The sequence below is a fragment of the Tauraco erythrolophus genome, chromosome 3, assembly GCF_009769465.1.
Source record: "Tauraco erythrolophus isolate bTauEry1 chromosome 3, bTauEry1.pri, whole genome shotgun sequence".
In the NCBI taxonomy this organism is placed as follows: domain Eukaryota; kingdom Metazoa; phylum Chordata; class Aves; order Musophagiformes; family Musophagidae; genus Tauraco; species Tauraco erythrolophus.
Window position 1 is genome coordinate 24095305 of NC_141467.1, and position 19285 is coordinate 24114589.

Sequence of the window (19285 nt, forward strand, 5' to 3'; positions counted from 1 at the left end):
CGTATGGTTTGAACTTTAAATGAGTTTTGATTATCTGGCTCTTGTGCTGTTGTCTCCTGCAAACTGAAGCATTAAATGGAAGTGCTGCCTTGCCAGTGCAAGGTAGAAAGTAGGGAGCTGACTGCTTAGAAGGTAGATCAGGGAAGGAAATGTGGACTAGTGGTGGGTGGTGTTCTTTTGAGTCTTTCATCATACAATTAAGAATTGCGACACTGTTAACCATCTGAACAGAGGCTCAGTGGGGCATTAAAGTGAGAGTGCTTGTGTGCTTGCTGTTTTTCTGACCTTGCTGACACACCAGGGGCTGCTTTTGAAAGGCTGCACTGTGTATGGTAGAGGCTGCAGCATGTAGGGGAACTGACACCCCTTCTATTCTCCTCCATCCCTAATATGGGATGGCTAGTGTAAACGCATTTTTTTCAGGAATGCCTGGATCTCCTAGAGTGGTTGGATGGGATTGATACCATAACAAGACAGAACTTTTTTGTGTGAGTAACAATAAAGAAAGGGGCTAGTGCATGCTTTGATAAAGGTAGTTGTGTCTCACAGGTCTCTTTTCCTTAAAGGATTCATTGTTAATCCTTATTCGTGTGGTCGGTCTGATAACACAGAACTGTTCGTTTTTTTTTTCAGAAGAATGTTTCTGAGATTCTTGTTTGAAGACTTTGTAAAAGCTGAAGAGTCACAGGTTTGCTGGGCTTGTGGGTTAAGTGCTTAGAAGTAACCAAGGAAATAATAAATTATTTACTTTATAATAAGGGAAGGCTACCAGTGGAATTACTCAAGACTCTATTGTTCGATGTGTTCATAAATATCTGGAGGGAAGAAATGGATGAGAAAAGGATAGAATGGATAATAGAAAGCTAGAACTGACTGCAGACAGTTGCAATGGGAGTTCATTGTTCATTATGGGTGTAAAATTAAATTCTAGTAAATATGGAATCATGAATCTAAAGAGAAATAATTCAGGGCCGAATATACCTGGTGGGTGGGCTTGAAGTTGGTGGTTCTTGTTCAGGAAACACCTTGAAGCTCCTTCGTAATGGTTTCTTTTAAAGAGCAGCTAGTTGGTGGTTCTTGTTCAGGAAACACCTTGAAGCTCCTTCGTAATGGTTTCTTTTAAAGAGCAGCTGTATGCTCAGATATCCTCAAGTAGCAGTTAGCAGCAATCTTTGCAAAGACATGGACACAAAATGAAAACAGGTGTGTGTCATGGACTGAATGGTGTAATTATGGCCATAATGACTGTGTGCATTTCTAGCCACCTGTCAGAAAACATGGCGCAACCAAAAACAAGCTGAAGAAGGCTAGCAGTGATCAAAATTTGGACCTGCTCCTGTGTAAGGAGAGAAAAACAGCTGAGGATTGCTTGCTTGAAAAGGAGCTGGTTGATAAAGACAAGTGGATATGAATCGAGAGCCTGAGAAATGTTATGTTTGGAGATGAACTGCCAGTAATAACTTCCCCACCCCCCCCCCCCCCCCCCCCAAAAAAAAAAAAAAGCATCAGATAAAATTGTGAACAGACAACAGTTTAAAATAAAACGCTTATTTGTTCTGCTGCATACTTAAATTCTAATAGAACGCCCATGAATTACAAAAGCAATAAATGGACTAAAAAGACATGGAAGAGTCAGCTAATATCTGTTATGGTTGGGATCCACCCCAAAAGTATGCCAATGAAATTACTGGAGGCTTGGAAGGATTGCTGCAAGGGAGTTTGATAGCTGTTTTGTCTTTTGCTTTCACCCTGTGTCTGCCTATTGCTGCTTTTTATGAACAGACAATGGGAAGTCTCTAGTTTGGTCCTGCTGCTGTTAATATTTTCTTCATTAGTCTTGTCATCTTGGAAAGGGAAAAAAAACAACAGGTACTTTCTAGAAATAAAATAGGAGCATGTTAGTTTGTCTTTTGTCTTGCTCTGAAGTTTTGAAATCAAGTAGATTGATCAACAAATTGAAATGTTTAGTCGATAAGTCTGCTTCGTAGTTAAGTGTTCACTTGTGGATCCAGGTCCAGTTTAAGATAAGAGAAAGGGCAAACAGTAATTGTAAATAAGTATGCTTTAAGAAGTATGTTTGTGCTTTGCTGCTAACATGTCTTTGTGTATGGAAAGGAATCCTGACACTTAAAAATTGGGCATATGGTCTGTTGGAGGCTATCTGATAGAGTGAGAATTCTCCAGTAAAATGAGTTGCAAAGCTCTTAGGGAAAGAGTTAAGAGTTCTACTAGGGATGTGTACAGTTTTTCCGTTTGTAAGGCTAAGTATGTTTAAGGATTGAGTGATTTTTTTTTTTGAGGAGACAATAGTTGGATTTCACTACAATACTGAATTTGTTTCTTGAGTTAGAGAGAAATCTTAGAAATATGTCAACATCAAAATATGTTTTTGTAAGATAACACAGGCAGTAGTTATTCACATTTCTTTTGTTTTTCTTTTGCATGGCTTGATGCTTTTCCATTGAAAGCAAACATGACATTAACCTGAAAACTCAAATTGATCTTTCAGATTTGGCAATGAGTGTTCTATATTGGGAGACAGGAAACAAAAGAACTTAACAGGTGTATAAAAATCCGGTGCCAGAACTCCTCATGTAACACTGGTATTAATGTACTTTACTTAACACTTCTCACTTTGAGTAGTTCAGTTGGAAGGTGACTTCCTATATGAATGAACGGCTGATAAAAGGCTTGAGTGGTCACAGGAGTCCCTGTTTGTGAAAGTGAACCTTTTCAGACTCATTAGTGCTAGTGGCCTGTTTCCAAGTTTGTGTAAACTTCTGCATACACAGTGGAACGAACTCCTGGAAGAAAAAACCTGCTTAAAGATTTTAGCTGTTCTTGTGCTGCTTCAGATTTGGATCATTGCGTAGTTTTTAAAACTATACTTTGTTTTAAAGAAAGTAGTCTTGGTAATCAGGAATTGAATTTGACTTTCACTGTTGAGCCAGTAAGAAGGTTAATGAACGTCTACTAGTGTTTGCGTTCTGTGTCTTTTGACATCTTTAGCATTTAGGTATGTGATGAGGGCTGATGTGTAGGTATTGTTGAGATTACTGAGAGGTGCTGAAAGTCAAGTGTGAATTTATCTATCTCAGATCCCAGACTGTCCAGTTTTCTATATGAGAGCCTAATTGTTGTGGCATTCACCTTTCTTGAAAGCACTGCTGATTTTGGTTAAATGATAATATCAAATAAAGCCTATGGCCTATTTCTGTTGAAATGTATTGTAACAGTTAAATTGTCATTATAACTGATGTTACTTTCTTCCTTTAGACTACATGAAGAAATAATTGACTTCTATGACTTCATGTCCCCTCGTCCTGAAGAAGCAGCTATGAGAAGAGAAGTGGTGAAAAGAATAGAAACAGTCATCAAAGATCTTTGGCCTACAGCTGATGTGAGTGTAATTTAAGTGTTGATTTGCTTCTCTAGTAAATTGTAGAGCTCTGTTCACTTAACCTTGCTATTATCTTTCTGTGTTTTAGAAATGAACAGATAAGACTTCAAACTTAAGGCAATTGACTTAATGTCACAGCTCTTGCAGTACTTGGCAGTTTATTTTAAAAAGTGGAGGAAATTTAAAGCCTCGATTTCAGATTAATGAAGGCTACTGATAATTTTTTCGTTTTGAGAACTGAAGATGTGAAGAACTGTCCACTTTAAGAAGTGCATTCTTAAAGTAAAAGCTTATTAAATTGATTGTCTCTGCATAACTTCATTTTGAACGTTAAAGTGAGACTGACTACTCGTGTATCCATTTCTGCAAGGAGTCCTGATTCTGTGCAAGTATTTTACAAAAGAACAATTAAAAACTCCAGATTTTTTTAGACTCTTTACAAATTTGACATTCAGGTAATTACTTTAGCTCTGATTTAGTGGGAAAATTGGACTTGACTTCCTGAGATATCTTGCAACCAAGTTGTTGTATTTTCAAATCCTTTATTACCCAAAGAGTAAGTTTCCTCCAAAGAAAAAACATCCAAAAAGAATGGAGAGTAAACTGTATCTCTAGCATCACTTTTCTGATTACCAAACAGTCGTATTGTCATTAACAAGCAGAAAAACGTTTCAGACCACTGTGATTTCATAGCCTTCCACGATGAAGAGCGGGGGCTGTGGCTACAGTACTGAACTGGAGATACTGTAAAGCTCATCTACTTCATCCTCATCTGTGATTTTTCTTAGTAATAACATTTTTCTAGCTTGTGGGAACAGATATAAAAACTGAAATGACCCAGTGTTGCCCAGCCTTTTCATAGGTCACTTCAAAGAAGTGAACTTGTGTATTGTGGTCTGATGTAGCAGAGCAGGAAGAACGTCTCAATTCTCTAGATTGGAAGCATACTAAAAGTATTTGACGTGGAGTGTGAATGTCTCTTCATCATGCCTTATTTTCCACACACAGCTACCACAATTTCATAGTCATCCTTACAGTAAAATCTGGAGTATTCGTGTTTATCTGAATTATATGTTTAGATGCTTGTGCTGTTTTTTAAGCCTAAACATTTGGAAAAATGTTTCCCTTAAACTCTTCCAATTTCAGGAAAGCTGTCTTGTGAGGAAAGAAGGAAATGTATAACAGCTTATACTTCTGTTGAACTGGAAATAAATAGTGGAAGGGACTTGTTTCAAAGTTTGTGCTCTGCTGCTAGCAGGATTGGTAGTAATTTCTTGTTAGAAAAAAAACAGTTTTCTCTAAAGTTGCATCTGTAAGAGAAAGTGTATTTGTACAGGCTTAACAGAGTATGTAGTAAAGTAAGCTCAATAACTTTTTTACTGGGCTATATCTTTAACAGATCCAGAAAAATCTTAAGTCTTGTGAAAGTAAAATGAAGTGAGCATTCATTATTACAAGATATTTCACTGATGTGGGTTTTTTTCAGGTCCAGATATTTGGCAGCTTTAGTACAGGGCTTTATCTTCAACTAGGTAAGTGATATTTACTTTTATATAAGAGCTTGTCTTCTTTTAGAGTAATGGTAAATTTCAAAGGGGAGTTTAGGCTGGAATGTGTAAAGCTATCAAACTTACAGTAAAACTTTTGCCTAATGTCCCATGTGACAAAGGGAAGAGCTTTTGAACTTACAGATTTGAGATACATATTTGATAGGTCATTGTACTGCTCTAGGTACTGACCTTTGGTGAATTAGCTTTTCTTCCTTATGTCTGGGTTAGTCTTTCGTTCTTTATTTTCACAATACAGTGAAATTGAATGTTTAGTATTTCCTGTGTAAAGATTGTGTTTTGTTAAATAAGGTGAATTACCGAGAATGTGTCTCTTATAACAGAGTTACTGTGCAAAGTCAGAGGAGTCGTCACAGCTGTATTTTTCCTGTTTTTTTTAAACAAAATGCCTTATTTAATTCAATGTTTTGTATCACTTAATGGTTCAATAGATGAATGTGGAAAACCTGTGTAGCTGTGTCTTGAAGACTGTTGTCTTTACATCAATTAAATTTTCACTAGGAAAGCACTGGAATTTTTATGTTTGAACTATTAATGTGCCTGTCATCCCTGTAGATGAGGGATGGGATTGGGCTGTGGAAGTCAGAGGGGAGGGTGCAAGAAAGGTAAAAGGGAGAGAAGCTCAAAGAACTCCTCAGAGAACAGGAAGCAAGAAACTAGAATACTGCTTTGGGTCCTAAAGCACACTAGACCATCTCTTACTTAACATTCCGTAATGAAGCTTGTTTGGAGCCTAGATTAAAAGTTGCTAAATGATCACCCTGGAGGACTCGTAATATGTAGAATCCCAATTTTACCCTTTTTTTGGTGGAATATTATGCTTTAGACTTAATGGATCTCATACTGTGTTCTTTTTGTCTAGTGATATTGATCTAGTTGTTTTTGGGAAATGGGAACGGCCCCCTTTACAGCTGCTGGAGCAAGCACTAAGAAAACACAATGTGGCTGAGCCATATTCCATTAAAGTACTTGATAAAGCTACAGTAAGTAATAGTCTTTGAATACTGAACTGAAAAGCTTTCAGACCCGTTAAGATGTTGATGATAAATAGTGTTCTTAATCCATGAAGCAAATTGTATTGTCTTAAGCACAATGTTTTGTCTGTGCAGGATTTTAGTAGAATCTGTATGTGTTTTAGCAATAGCACACAGGCAATGGTAATTCTGTGTACTATATTTGCTGGAAGGACATACTTCATACTTATGTTGTCAGTAAAGATCTGAAAGTCAGTATTTGCAAAATATTAGTAAAATAGTTAACTATTTGTATAATGTTTTTCCACTGAGAAGACTTTGTTTAGCCAGAGGCCAGTAACTAGAGCTGTCTAGCTGGAAACCCTGATTTTCAGATTGTCTTGTTTCTGATGGCATAGCGAAGTGTTCCAAACCTAACATTTGTTTTTCCTTCCAAAATATGCTACTTAAGAGCTTTATTTAATTTGTGAAGCTGATCTGTGGTATCTTTTGCATCTGTTTGTAGCCTAATGGATCACATTGAATATGCTAAAACTTAAAAGTATGAGAATTTTATGTTAGTGAGCAAGTGGTGTTTTGTCCAGGAGATAAGCAGAGTATTCAAAACTTCTGGTAGCAAGCTGTTATGTTTTGTGGTCTCTGAAGTAGAATGACTGGTTTAGGTCCAAAAGATTCCTATGGCTTCTGTTGGAGTAGCAATATGTAACAGTAGCTCTGGTAATCTTGGTTTACCTGAGAATGAGTGGGATTTTGAGAATTTATGATACCAGTTAGTAATGAAAATGGTGATAGACTTAGCAATTTTACTACCCTTTCTTATTTTATTCCATCTGCTGTTGGTATAAAATGATGGTATACTTCTGCTCTTTTTTGTTTTCCATTTCAGATTAAAAATACAAGAAGTTAACATTTATTTTAAATTTATCAGCTGAACTTTAGATTACGATTATAAGATGATTTTGTAGGATGCTGCCTTCAGGGTGGTGGTGTGAGACTGAACTGCATATTCAGTAGTTCTTTAATAATTTATTGCTGCCAGAAGAGGAAGTGTTGCTACTCCTGCTTTGCTTTTATCCCTTCGGGCTTTTGTTTAACTCTGCATTGAACTGGTTCAGCCTTATAAACCAACAGGCAGTGCTTTATTTTTTTCTGCTAGGCTAGTCTTCTGTTGGTTTAGCAAGTGAATGGTGCAGTGCTGGGTCAGATGAATGCAGTTCCACAGGTTGGGGAGAGAATGCGAGTAGAATGTCTCTTTTTAACAGCAGTGAGTCATTAAATTAAGTAAATTGGTTGTCTTACAAAACACTGATGTTGCAGCTAGGAAAGCAGATACCTAATAGCTGTGGGAGAGCACATGAGTGATCATAAGTTAGTGTGATCATACATGCCTGTGTTTTTAATCACCTCGCTAAAAAGCATGCGCTTGTCAGTCAAGTTAGGATGTTACCTTTCTCAAAAATACATTTCCTGTCTGATAGTTGCATTCATTTGGACTGGTAGTATCCATGTGGTCTTAAGTGAGTAAGCTGGAGAATTGCACCAGTGTTGCATTTCTGGAGATTCATAAAACCTTGTTTTAATCTTTTCAGGTACCAATAATAAACTTACTGACCAGGAGACAGAAGTGAAAGTTGATATCAGTTTTAATGTAGAAACTGGTGTGAAGGCAGCTCGATTTATCAAGGAATACATGAAGGTATCAGCCTTTTAATGAATGTTATACTACTTACCAAGGATGTGCTAGATGATTAACTAACCTTTTTTTTGTATAGCTTAAGACTTTTGAAAATTTATTGCTGAAGACTATTTTCTTTAATACTAATCAAACATAGATATTTTAATTTATTTTCTGCTGGTATCTATTCAGTGTTTGCCTTTGAGTGCTAGGTGTTTGTGTGGATAAGCCTGTACGCTGAAAGGTCTTCTACAATCATATCTAAATCTGCAGATAGGTACTTAACTTTGCTTCTAAAGCAGTCTGTTCAAGTTTTGCTTAACTTGAGTTTAAGTGATGCTTGATTATGAATACTGTCTTGCTAAACAATGTCTAAATTCAATTATTCTGTAGCTATATACTTAAAATCAAGTTTACTTTTATGCTCTGCAGTAAAAGTACTGTTTAGATGGAAAGCTTTGACTATGATGAGTGACACTGCCATTTAAAGAAGGATATAAAAATCTTGCTGTTTGTGAGGGGAAATAAATTTTTATATGTAAGCTGTTTGATCAAATAAGAGTTGAAGTCTATTAATCTGTTTCTAGAATAAAAAAAAAATGTTTCAGTTCTTCTGTGGAAACACTTATAGCATGCTACTGAATAACATTTTTGTATTAGAAAATGAATCTTCCTGTGTTGAGATTGCATGGTTTCTTTTTTTGTTTTGGAATGTTGCCATTATTATTGATAAGATTCATTTTGCTTTGCAGAAATACTCTTTGCTGCCTTACTTGATTTTAGTATTAAAACAGTTCCTCCTTCAGAGGGACTTGAATGAAGTTTTACTGGTGGAATTAGCTCTTACAGCCTAATTTTAATGGCAATTAGTTTCCTGCAGGTAAGTCTATTCCCTACTTGTTTCTATGTTCTTTAAAATGTTTTGGTTTCTGTACTTATGCCCTGTTATGATGCTGTTTCTTTAGACTCCCCTAGCAGTGCACAGCTTTATTGTTAAGGCTCTAGGTATTTGATCACTGGCAGCTCCTGTGGACCTGCCTCTCAAACCTCCAAGAACTTCTGTTCACTGTGCGGACTGAAACAGCAGCAGGACCCTTGTGAATGCCTGTGCATTGCTTTTTATACCAGGGCCTGTGGTGTGAATTATGCTATCTTGCTGGGCAGTTTATTCCAGTACCTGAATCATCTTACTGGTGTTCTTGTAAATCTGCCAGGATGCACTTGCTTCCTAAACTACTGATACTTAATGTGCAGAGTAGTTGATTTCAGTGTCTATTAAAATTATGAAATCAAACAGTCAAGTTGTTGTTTAATTATATATTGGTTAGATTTTGACATACTTAGAAGTGGCAGATATTGTAGATAACTGATGAGTTATAACTTCTTCCGGTACGTTTGTGTGACAGTAAGCTTTGTATGAATATGATGAGGTACAATGTTAGTGTGTCCTCAGCAGCTGTGATAATGGAAGAACCTACATATTCTGCTGCTGATAATGGTTAATTGAAATATTACTATAGATACTACATATACTTAAAATACGGGAAGATTGAAAAAAGAACTATTTCAATTGGCATAAATAGATTTCCCCCCCACTTCTGAAAACATTAAAACCGATGGATTTTCTGTGGAAAAATCAGGTATTACTCTGTTACTAAACAAGCTGTAATGTAGTATGCAGTACTTAGTTGCTTTTGACTTAGGGAAAAGAATTTGCTCATCCTAAAAAAGCTGGAAAAGGAGGCAAGAAAGAATTTTTTGGCTTCCAGATACTGCCCCCTGTTGTTTTATGTGAAAGTAGTTTAAGTACATGAGGAATTAATGACTCAATTCAGACTTGTGTAAAGAGATTATACTCAGCTGTTTAAATAAGAGCTTTTGTTGCACTGTGTTATGGTCTGAAAAGCATTAATTTTAATAATTAACAACTGTTCTGTGTCACAGCTGCATCCAAGAATTGATGCCAGAAGAGCTGATGAAAACCTTGGAATGCTTCTGATAGAATTTTTTGAACTCTATGGAAGGAATTTTAACTACTTGAAAACTGGTATTAGAATAAAAATGGAGGTGCCTATATTGCCAAAGAAGAAATCATGAAAGTCATGACTAATGGATACAGACCATCCATGCTCTGTATTGAAGATCCTCTCCTGCCTGGTAAGATTGTACACTTCTTGCAATATTCCAGAGCTCTGGCTCAACTTGTGCTCTTACAGCTTTCATTAGGGTCCCTAAAGCTGGTCAAATGAGTTAAGAAGCTGCAATGAAAGGAGACTGTTGCTGGTGTTGAGGTACAGTTATGGAGATGGGCTAAGGGATAAGGAACTGAAGTCTCCCGAGATTCATAGCCTGAGTAAATTGAATTGCACACAAACAGTGCGGACACATAATGCACTGGAGATTCAGAACTGTCTTGAGTGTATAATAAGATTGTTTAATAGTGCTGAGGGGTAGGGAAAGAACGAGGTCCAGGAAATCCTCATAGGAGGTTTGTTAGTAGAAAGAGCTCTCCGTTGTTCGTTACAACAGAACGAGAATGGAAGGTATAGTTTTTCCCTCAACAGTCTGTGGTGCTGTATTTCGATAAATCATACCATATGGGAAAGAAGTGCCCCAGAGGAGATACTTGTTCTGCGAGGCATTGCAGTAGAGACTGCACAGAAACATGGTTGTACATCCGTGAATGTGTAGCAAGGGAGCAGCTGTATTATGGTGTTGGTGTGAAGAGTGGTTTGCATAATTGACTTCTGTGCTGCACAGGGACCTTTAGAGAATACCAGTTATAGTTGCATGTACTTTTGAAAGTAACTGCCTTAAAATATTTTTTTTTTTAAGATTTGGTTTTGATTCAGTAACCTTCAAAGTAATCAAGATTAATTTTGGCTGAGCTCCTAAAAAAAATTTCGAGCTTATAGTACTCAGTTTGGATTCTATTTAGACTGTCACAAGTAGCTGAAATTCAAAACCAGCTTTTTAACAAAGTCAATTCTCAGTTAATTTGGACTTCAGCATTAGTACTTCTAGAATGTAATTGGCACTCAAACTCCATACTGTCACGTCTGTGGGTAGACTGCTTATGTATAGCACTTTTAAAGCAAATACCATGGATCAGGAGCTGAAGTCTGGCACCTTTCTAAATAATTGATATGCTGAATGTTCATAGTTTTCTAGAACAGGTTGCAAGCTAAGATACTCATTTGTCTAACCGTATCACTGATATGTTTGTAGCTCTGAGTTCATGTCCATCATGACTCTTGCACTTGGCCAGGTATAGGTGTGATTTTTTCAGAACTTTCATTGCGTTGTTGAGATTTCCTTCAGTAGTTGTGTACTTAGTTGGCTGAAGACCTGTTTGATTAGTAACATAAGCCACATCACTTTAAGAGTCAAAAACCTTTCAGTCCTCAACAGATAGGAAGGAACAGAACTGGAGGACAGTAAAGAGAAGAAATTACATATGCTGCACAGTGTTTCAGTTGCTGCTAAGAGGCTTTGGAATTTTTTCGATGACTCTTCAGAGAAGAGGAAAAATATTGCAAGTCCAGTAGAGGCTCTGAAGTGTTCCTTCTTGCATAAGTCTTGCAGAAGCAAAGAACTATGGTTTAGAAGAAAGATGTCTAGCTATATGCTGTCAAAGAGTTGATAAGAATTAAATTTTAGATGAGGTGTATGGACTGAGATAATGTAATTCTTACTGGAGAGTGAGTGTTTTGGCAAGGCAAATGAAAGCTGACAATAACTTGAAGTTATCTGACCACTATGTCCCATAGGGGTATTTTCTGGCAGCTGCCACAGAGCTTCAGAACTTGCCTGATGGAACCAGGATGAAAACTGTAAAACATATGGGAAGGCACTTTGAATTGAATCTCACAAATACAGTCTCCTTAGATCTAGACTTAATCCCATATTCCAAGGGTTCAATTCCTTGCCCATTTGACAAGTCATCATCTCTGTGGTCACATCCATTCAGTGTCGTAACCATGAGGGTCAATGCCAGTACTATGGAGGAGATGAGAACAAGTATTTTGGTAGAGTGGACACAGATGTTTCTTGACTTAAGTGGGCGTAAGCTGCTGAAGAGTTTTTCCCTCAGACCTGTTTTGCACTGTGTGCACAAGTTTTTAATCTTTTTAGTGATCCTTTTTAGCCTGATCACAGCTTTCTCTAAAGTTCTGGTTAAGACTTTGAATCCAGAAATCAGACAAAAAATACAGGGATTAAAAAAAGTCTTTCAGTTTCTCAAGATCATCTAAGGGTAAAAGCGCCTCCTATAAGTATACACTTGTTCAGCAATAGGATACTAAAAGGTATAATTCCTAAGAATAGCTTCAGTCAGTTTTGTAGGGGACAGGATTAAGTTCAGTGGGATAAGTTTCTTTTAAATTGGAGGAACTGTTTTTTCTTCAGTGCGAAATGGTGATGGCTGGCTAACAGATAAATGATGTCATCAGAAGGGTATGATACTTGAGTTCTATCTGCTCAATACCTTCTGTTAGTTCTAGATTTGGAAGGAACAGGCATCAACCTATTGTCTTGCTGTTATGCTTGTAGTGAGTTTTGCTCAAATTCTCCTGGGTGCTGTAGGGTTTCCTCTGAGATTCTCAAAGACTGATTGTCACATGCTAAAGAATTATAATTTCTGTGATTTGAGAACCAAGATTCCAACAAAGATGTCAGGTGTATACACTTGAAGTGGAAAGTGTGTTGAAACCTGGGTTTGAGATGTCAAACTGATCTAGCCAGTGATGCATTTTAAAATGGTAGTTTATACTTGATCTTCATACATAGCCTAAGATTATTCATTGTGAGTTAGCGTAATGAGATGAAAATCTTTCCCTTAGCATCATCAAAGAGACCTTCTATAAACATCTTGTAGCTGCCACCATTTCAGTTTCTCCAAGCTGTAGTCCTCTCTGTGGGGCGTGAAAAGTGAAAGCATTCATTTAGGAGAACTGCAAAGTCAGGCACTTGAAGTTTGTTCATAGGAACATGTTTGAACAGGGTAGATGATATTGTCCTAGAAGAAGTTTGTGTGGAGTTAGTCTAGCAGCATCCTGTCTTGGAAGACATGACTCTGGTTGCAGGTGACAAATCTTTCATCTGTGGTTGTAGAACAAACTTGGCATTTATTCAATAGGTTGTTAGGGAAGCCCTTTGAATCAGATGATTATCAAGGTCCTTCAGTCATTTCTGATACTCAGAACAGGAGTGATTTTGAGCTTGGTTCAGATTGACAGTGTCAAGAGTAGCTAAATTGCAGTTTAAGACTTGGAGTTCCACCTGCGCTACTCCCTTCATGAGAAAGGTTGTTCTTCGTTCAGAATTGCTATGGTGCTAACAGAAGTTCTAACCTTAAATTCAATGTGTTTTCTTTGAAAATAGACTCTTTAACTTGCAGAACTAATTATGCTTCATGTTGCTTGCTTCTGCGTCTTGATAGGTCACAAATACAGGAAGTAATGAGATTGGAGATCGGCAGCAGCTATTGGAATTACATGTTCCAGCCTTAGTGGCTGCTCAGAGTTGCTCATTGCAGCTTTTCAATATCTGCTATTTGTCATTATGTGTGTTTGTATATAAACATATGCATTTATAAAAATACACAAATACATTGAAGTTAGCATCTGAAAGAATCCTTTTAATGCTGAATGTTGCAAAAAGGAACTTAGTAGATCGTAGCTTAATGTGAATGGACTGAAGCTGAGGGTCTTACCTGTACCTTTCCAGGCCATGTTGTTACAACTGCTTCAGGTAATGTAAGGCTACCTGATAGAGTGGTAATACTCATAGTGACTGATGGAAATCTTAGACATGTTTTTTTACTCATGAATGCTTTGTAAGAAAGAATGAGAGTTGAATTATACATGAAATCACACACCATTGTTATCTACTAATGTACATCTGAGGATTGAAGTCTGTATGATTTTTTTTTTTTTAAAGAGTGAGAGCATTTGGGTTATGTGCTTTAACTAATCATTCTGGAGATTGTGACGAAAGAAGAATGCCTAGGTATCACAGCATCACAGAATTTTAGGGATTGGAAGGGACCTCAAAGGATCATCTAGTCCAATCCCCCTGCTGGAGCAGGACCACCTAGATCAGATCACCCAAGAACGCGTCCAGGCGGGTTTTGAACATCTCCAGAGAAGACTCCACAACCTCTCTGGGCAGCCTGTTCCAGTGTTCTGTTACCCTTACTGTATGTGAGTGATCTGCTAGTAAGAACAATCTCTCAGAAGAAGAATCTATGGAGGATGACAAATTCAAATATGTGATCTTCTGGCTTTTTTAATACGTTGCTTTCTGGGTTGGGTAGGGCCACCTCTATACAGCCTTGACTGGTACAGTTTGCAGTAGCTTGTGTAGTAGCTTTGACTTCCATACATACTTTGCAGCTGCAGTGCAAGTCAGAAGCTCTGCAGACTGTATAATTGAATAAGACATGCTTATTCAGACGTTTTTATGAACTTATTACAGGTGCAGAATGAGGCAATCCAGGAACCTAGGCATGGTATGGCATGAGCTATCCTGCCTCTATTCTCAAATCTGCTTCAATCAAGCCAGACTCTCACAAAACTTCGTAGGTGGTTTAAACTAAACTGCCTAATTTTGCTGTAAGTGAATTAGGGAAGGCTTATGACTTCTTTTGCTGGCACAACAGTGGAGATAGCAACAACTGAGAAAAGGAGTAACCAACAGTTTGAAGCAGCAGTGTGAATGGATTTTGGTGTAACTCCATGCAGGATGGATGTCAAATGTAGCTGCCTTAGTGCCAGATAGGCTAAAGTAATGCAATTTGCTCAAGTGTGTATTCTGAATTCCTGTTATGTGAATTTATACAATCACTTAGGTTGGAAAAGACCCTTAAGATTGAGTCTAACTGTAGATGGACTCAAACTTAGTGGTAGGTGCAATTATATGTGTTTAGCCACTTGTATATATTCCATTTCTGTATGCTCCTCAATTTAATTCTCTTTTATATATATGTCTAGCATGTCATTATGTGGAAGGTGGCATTATTGCCTGGAAAACCTGTACTGAATTAATCACTGTTTTTCCAATAATATCAACATTTTTGTGTCCTGATTTCCTGACCACTGAAATACCTTAGTTATCTGTCCAGCTGCCTTTGGACCGAGTCCTTTGTGAAGTCCTCTGCTACTTTGCAGTGCAGCTCTGGGCTTAGCTACAATGTGTTTCTTCCTAGATTCTCTCTCCTAGGCCCACGGTGGCCTCTGCTAGGATAGAGTCCAATTGCAAGTGTGCCATTTAGAGAGGATTCTGTAATTTTCAGCCTGGTAGCTGCTGGATACTGCAGCAGTGCATTCAGAACAAAGATACTCGGTTACTTCAGTAAACAGGGAGTATTTCTTGATCAGTTTTTATTTGACCATATAAATTACTGAAGAAAAATGCTCTTACGTTTCCAGTCTGTTTTTATTGATTATGCTTTTCTGTTAAAGTGGCATTATGATTGGAGAATCTCGAAGGACTAAAATGTGTTGTCCAGTAGTAAAGCCAAGGCTGTGCGTGGTGTGATTTATTTTTTTTGCCTTGGATGGCAGACCTCAGCATGTTTATCTCTAATGGTTTGCTGGACAAAATACTTCAGCGAGTGAAGGTTCCTCTAAAGTCAAATTCAACCTCATTAGATTCAGTCCTCCAAAGGATAGATTCTGTCTTTTACCCATCAATTTTCAAAGCAGGTTTTTCATTCAGGCCTGTTTATGGAACCTGATCTGGTTTTCAAGCTGAAAATAAACATGTTTGCTGGTTCATCCTTTTCCAGTGTCCTCACAGCATTTCAAGCATCATTTTGAAGGGGGGAACTTTTACAGTAAACAGCTTTCTACCCACTCAAGATCTAGTCTGTATTTTAGACATGTAATTTGAAGGAATTTTTCTTTTTGTTTCTTAAATTGAGTGGTGACAGTAAACCTTTGGTGTCTGGTGCCAAATATATCTACAAAAACCCCTAAATGTTTCTTCTTGCTAGTAATAGCAAGATCTTTCTAGGTGTCAAATGTGAGACCAATGCTTGTACGTTGTCACTGATACAGAACTTTAGCATGTTCTGAACTTCTATGGTTCCTCACACATGACACTGGATTTGGAAGGAGTTCTGCTATAACTGTCCCTCATGCTTAAAGGAGGCAGTCAAGAAGTGCCACTAAATCAAAAACAATGTTGTATGAACTTCTGAAATCCTTGACGATTGATTTTGACAACTAGTTTATTCTGTGGAGATAAATAATCCGTATGAGCTGGTTTATTGATTTGTAGTTTTGATAAGGTTAAGTAGGGGTTGATGTAAGTATACCTGGCTCTATGAAGATAATATTGTTCCGCAAGTGGAATTTTAAGCTGAATTTGGCCTGCAGAAGTGCTTCTGGTAAGTGAGACATGCTTTAAGCTTGGTAGGTTCCCTCTTAAGACAGCTCTAAGAGCTTTAAGCTGATCTGTGTATTCTGTTTTTCAGACGTGGGTACATGGGTATTTTAAAAATGATAAATTGAATGCGTAATGTTAAGTTTCATTCCTAAGCTTAACTGCTTTAATTGAGATAGGTGCACTTATTTGTTCCTGATATGAGTAGGATGGGCTAACCACTTTAAATAGAGTTAAGCTGCATAGTTAAGGCTTCTGAGCTTTAAGTATGAATAATTTTCTGGTTACTGATATTAAAAAAGATGATCTGATGACTGTCACATTATTTCAGGAAACGACGTTGGCAGAAGTTCTTATGGTGCCATGCAAGTGAAACAAGTTTTTGATTATGCCTACATTGTTCTTAGCCATGCAGTATCACCACTTGCAAGATCATATCCAAATAGAGATTCTGAGAGGTAATTAGTTCACTTTTTGAATATCCATTTGTCTGTATAATCAATTAGGAATGTTTGGGTCTAAATCAATAAAAGGAATATTGTTACTTATTGTTTAACTGTGGCTGTATTGAAGTCTGCCCAGAAATTTAGGCTGCCTAGTGGTATGAAAGAATAATACCTCGATGTGCAGCATTGAAATGAAGAGATAGCATGACAAAACCAGGATGAATCCAGTGTGAGGTTCTCTTAGCATGAAAGGGAGCCAAAAGATAATTGGTCTTTCCTCAAACGTTCTGCTTAAAGTATTTCAAAGGAAGATTTGGTGGTTTAATGTTTGGTATGATGTATGTCTGTACTATGGCAGAAAGAAATGTGTGTGATTGCATTGCTTGTTTAGACACAAAACTAGACAACAAGGCTAGAAATTTCCCTAGTTCTTTAATACATGCTCCCATAAGCTGTTTTAAAAGGCTTTATGTAATTAAGCTATTAAAAGAATCAGTTCAGTTTAGCTGTAAAGTCAGAACTGCCATTAAAAGTAGAATACTTCTAGATGTGCCATTTTTAATGCAGTTCTTGGTGTCTTTCACAGAAACACTGTACAGCTAGTACTTTCTCAGCTCTCACCTTTGCAAGTTTTCTGTTTTTTTGAAAGGGAGAGGAGAAAGAAATGAAGGCATGTCAGCCATGTTGTATTTTCATTCATGTATCTGCTCTAGCGTCTGTTATTCTAACCCTCAGTACAATTGGGCCTAGATCAGAGGACATCTCTTCTCCAAGACTTCTCTAGAATCCCAATGGCTTTGAGCTCCCCAGCTAACCTCAGGGTGGGATGACTGTAACAAGTCACATAAACTATCTAGGTACAATTCCAAACTCTAGTCAAGCCGTTAACTTCCAGCATTAATGTCATTATAGGGTGAAATAGTTCTCCTATAGTAAGTTTACCACAAAGTGGATGCAGTCTTTCATTTGTAGATTTAAAACTGACAGTATTGTAATAGTGCCCTTAAATCTCTAGGTTTTCTGTGGTACTAAATTCACAAAGACTGAGGCTGCGCTTGTGCCTGTCATGGAGATACAGGAAGAGTGGTACATAGTGTTACACGCTGGCACTTGAGACTGCTGTTTTAAGATAGGTTAAAGGTGTATCTGTTTAATGTGTACTGGCTGACAATTCTTGTTGCTGAATGAAACATCATTCTTATATAAGTATAGATAGAAAGACTGAGGGATTCCTGAAGTTTTACTTGTCTTGAGTCCTGGCCTTCATTAACTTCTCTGTGGTTTTCCAAAGAATATAGTAATTCTTTTATGAGGTACCTGTATTTATTACAGCTGTCAAAGAGTATATTTGTAAATGCTTTTAATGGAAGCCTCAGATGTCATCAGTATGTGCACTTCACATGTATACGTCTTACTGTATTTGGGACAATGTTTGAATTTTGTCACAACTTAAAACCCTGGGGAGAAGTCCCAGCAGCAGTGTTTGGATGTCATACACCTGACCTGTCTTTCTGCTGTTTCTGAGCTGTCTGTGCCAGTGATGTCTGAGTCTCAGAACTTGTCATGACAGTGGCTTGCCATTCTGTCAAGGGAGTGGTGTTGCAAGAGGAACAGCATTCAACAAAATCCTGTATGCAAATAGTTCCCCCAGCACCAGTCTTGTCAATGCCAAAGGATCTGTAGGTGGATGATGAGCTGTTTGGTAACAAGTTTGTTGCAAATCCTCAGCAGCAGTCCATGTTCAGTCTCAGTTTTTAGTTAAAACTGATGTGCTTGGGCAATCCAGGTGTATTTCAGATCTTTCTTCCACCTGTTAGTGGTCCAGGCTCTGTATAAGACTTTTCTGGTGGCCTGATCTTTGCCATCCAGGAGCGCTTTGTCCTGATGTGGTTTTTTCCCTTTTCTAGGCTTGTTAGTGTTAGGTTGAACCGTAAACAGTGGGCTCCCTTTAAGATCAGTGACTAGCTGTATGGCATTCTACTAGAAGGATCAACAGAGACTAAATGAAGAGCACTTTGAAAGGGTAGGAACTTGCAGGAGACGAAACTCCCCAGGCTGCCTTGAGTTTATTCAGTTTTGTCATAATTGGGGATAGCTTTCCCCTACGTGGAATGGTTTATTCTTTGTTTTGTCCTCAGTGTGTCTCACCCGTCCTCTTTCAAGAACAACTCAGGAAAGATTGATAGACAGCTCAGTAGGTTTTGTTAGAGCAAACAGGTTCCCATCATCTTGGAACAGGGGTTTTCCTAGTAGGAAAATGAGGAGACTAATCCGTTTTTGAATCTGAACAACTTGTACCTGAGGTCAAATTTGGTATGGTGACTTCAGCCGAGGTGATTGAAAATCATGATTCATTATGTAATGTTTGGGGCCATGGGGACATGAGTCTAGCTATGAAATACAGTTATGGACAGGATAGCTCCTGCTTAAGTGTCAGTGTCAGTATGTGCTTTGAACAGCTTTAGTATGGTCTTTGGCCATAGCCTGTTCCTAGAGAAGAGTGTGTCATCTTAAGTGAGCTAACTAAAGAAGTCTGTAAGGAGTGATATTTTTATAGAATTATTTAGGTTGGAAAAGACCTTTAAGATCAAGTCCAACTGTTAACGTAACACTGCCAAGTCCACCACTAAACCATATCCCTAAGCACCACATCTACATGTCTTTTAAATACCTCCAGGGATGGTAACTCCACCACTTCCTTGGGCAGCCTATTCCAATGCTTGACAACCCTTTCAGTGAGGAAAGTTTTCCTGAAGAAATTCTAAACCTCCCCTGGTGCAACTTGAGGCCGTTTTCTCTTGTCCTGTCACTTGCTACTTGGGAGAAGAGATCAA

At 37.8% G+C, this 19285-nt stretch overlaps 1 protein-coding gene across 1 annotated transcript in view; it reads left to right on the forward strand.

Annotated features, from left to right (window-relative positions):
• Window positions 1–19285, forward strand: part of TENT4A (terminal nucleotidyltransferase 4A) — a 64931-nt gene that overhangs the window by 11765 nt on the left and 33881 nt on the right. The window contains 9 exon segments of the mRNA XM_086609060.1: window positions 3277–3400; window positions 4887–4936; window positions 5831–5955; window positions 7532–7638; window positions 8370–8436; window positions 8439–8497; window positions 9562–9670; window positions 9673–9774; window positions 16337–16463. Of these exon segments, the coding sequence (XP_086465186.1) occupies window positions 3277–3400; window positions 4887–4936; window positions 5831–5955; window positions 7532–7638; window positions 8370–8436; window positions 8439–8497; window positions 9562–9670; window positions 9673–9774; window positions 16337–16463 (870 nt within the window).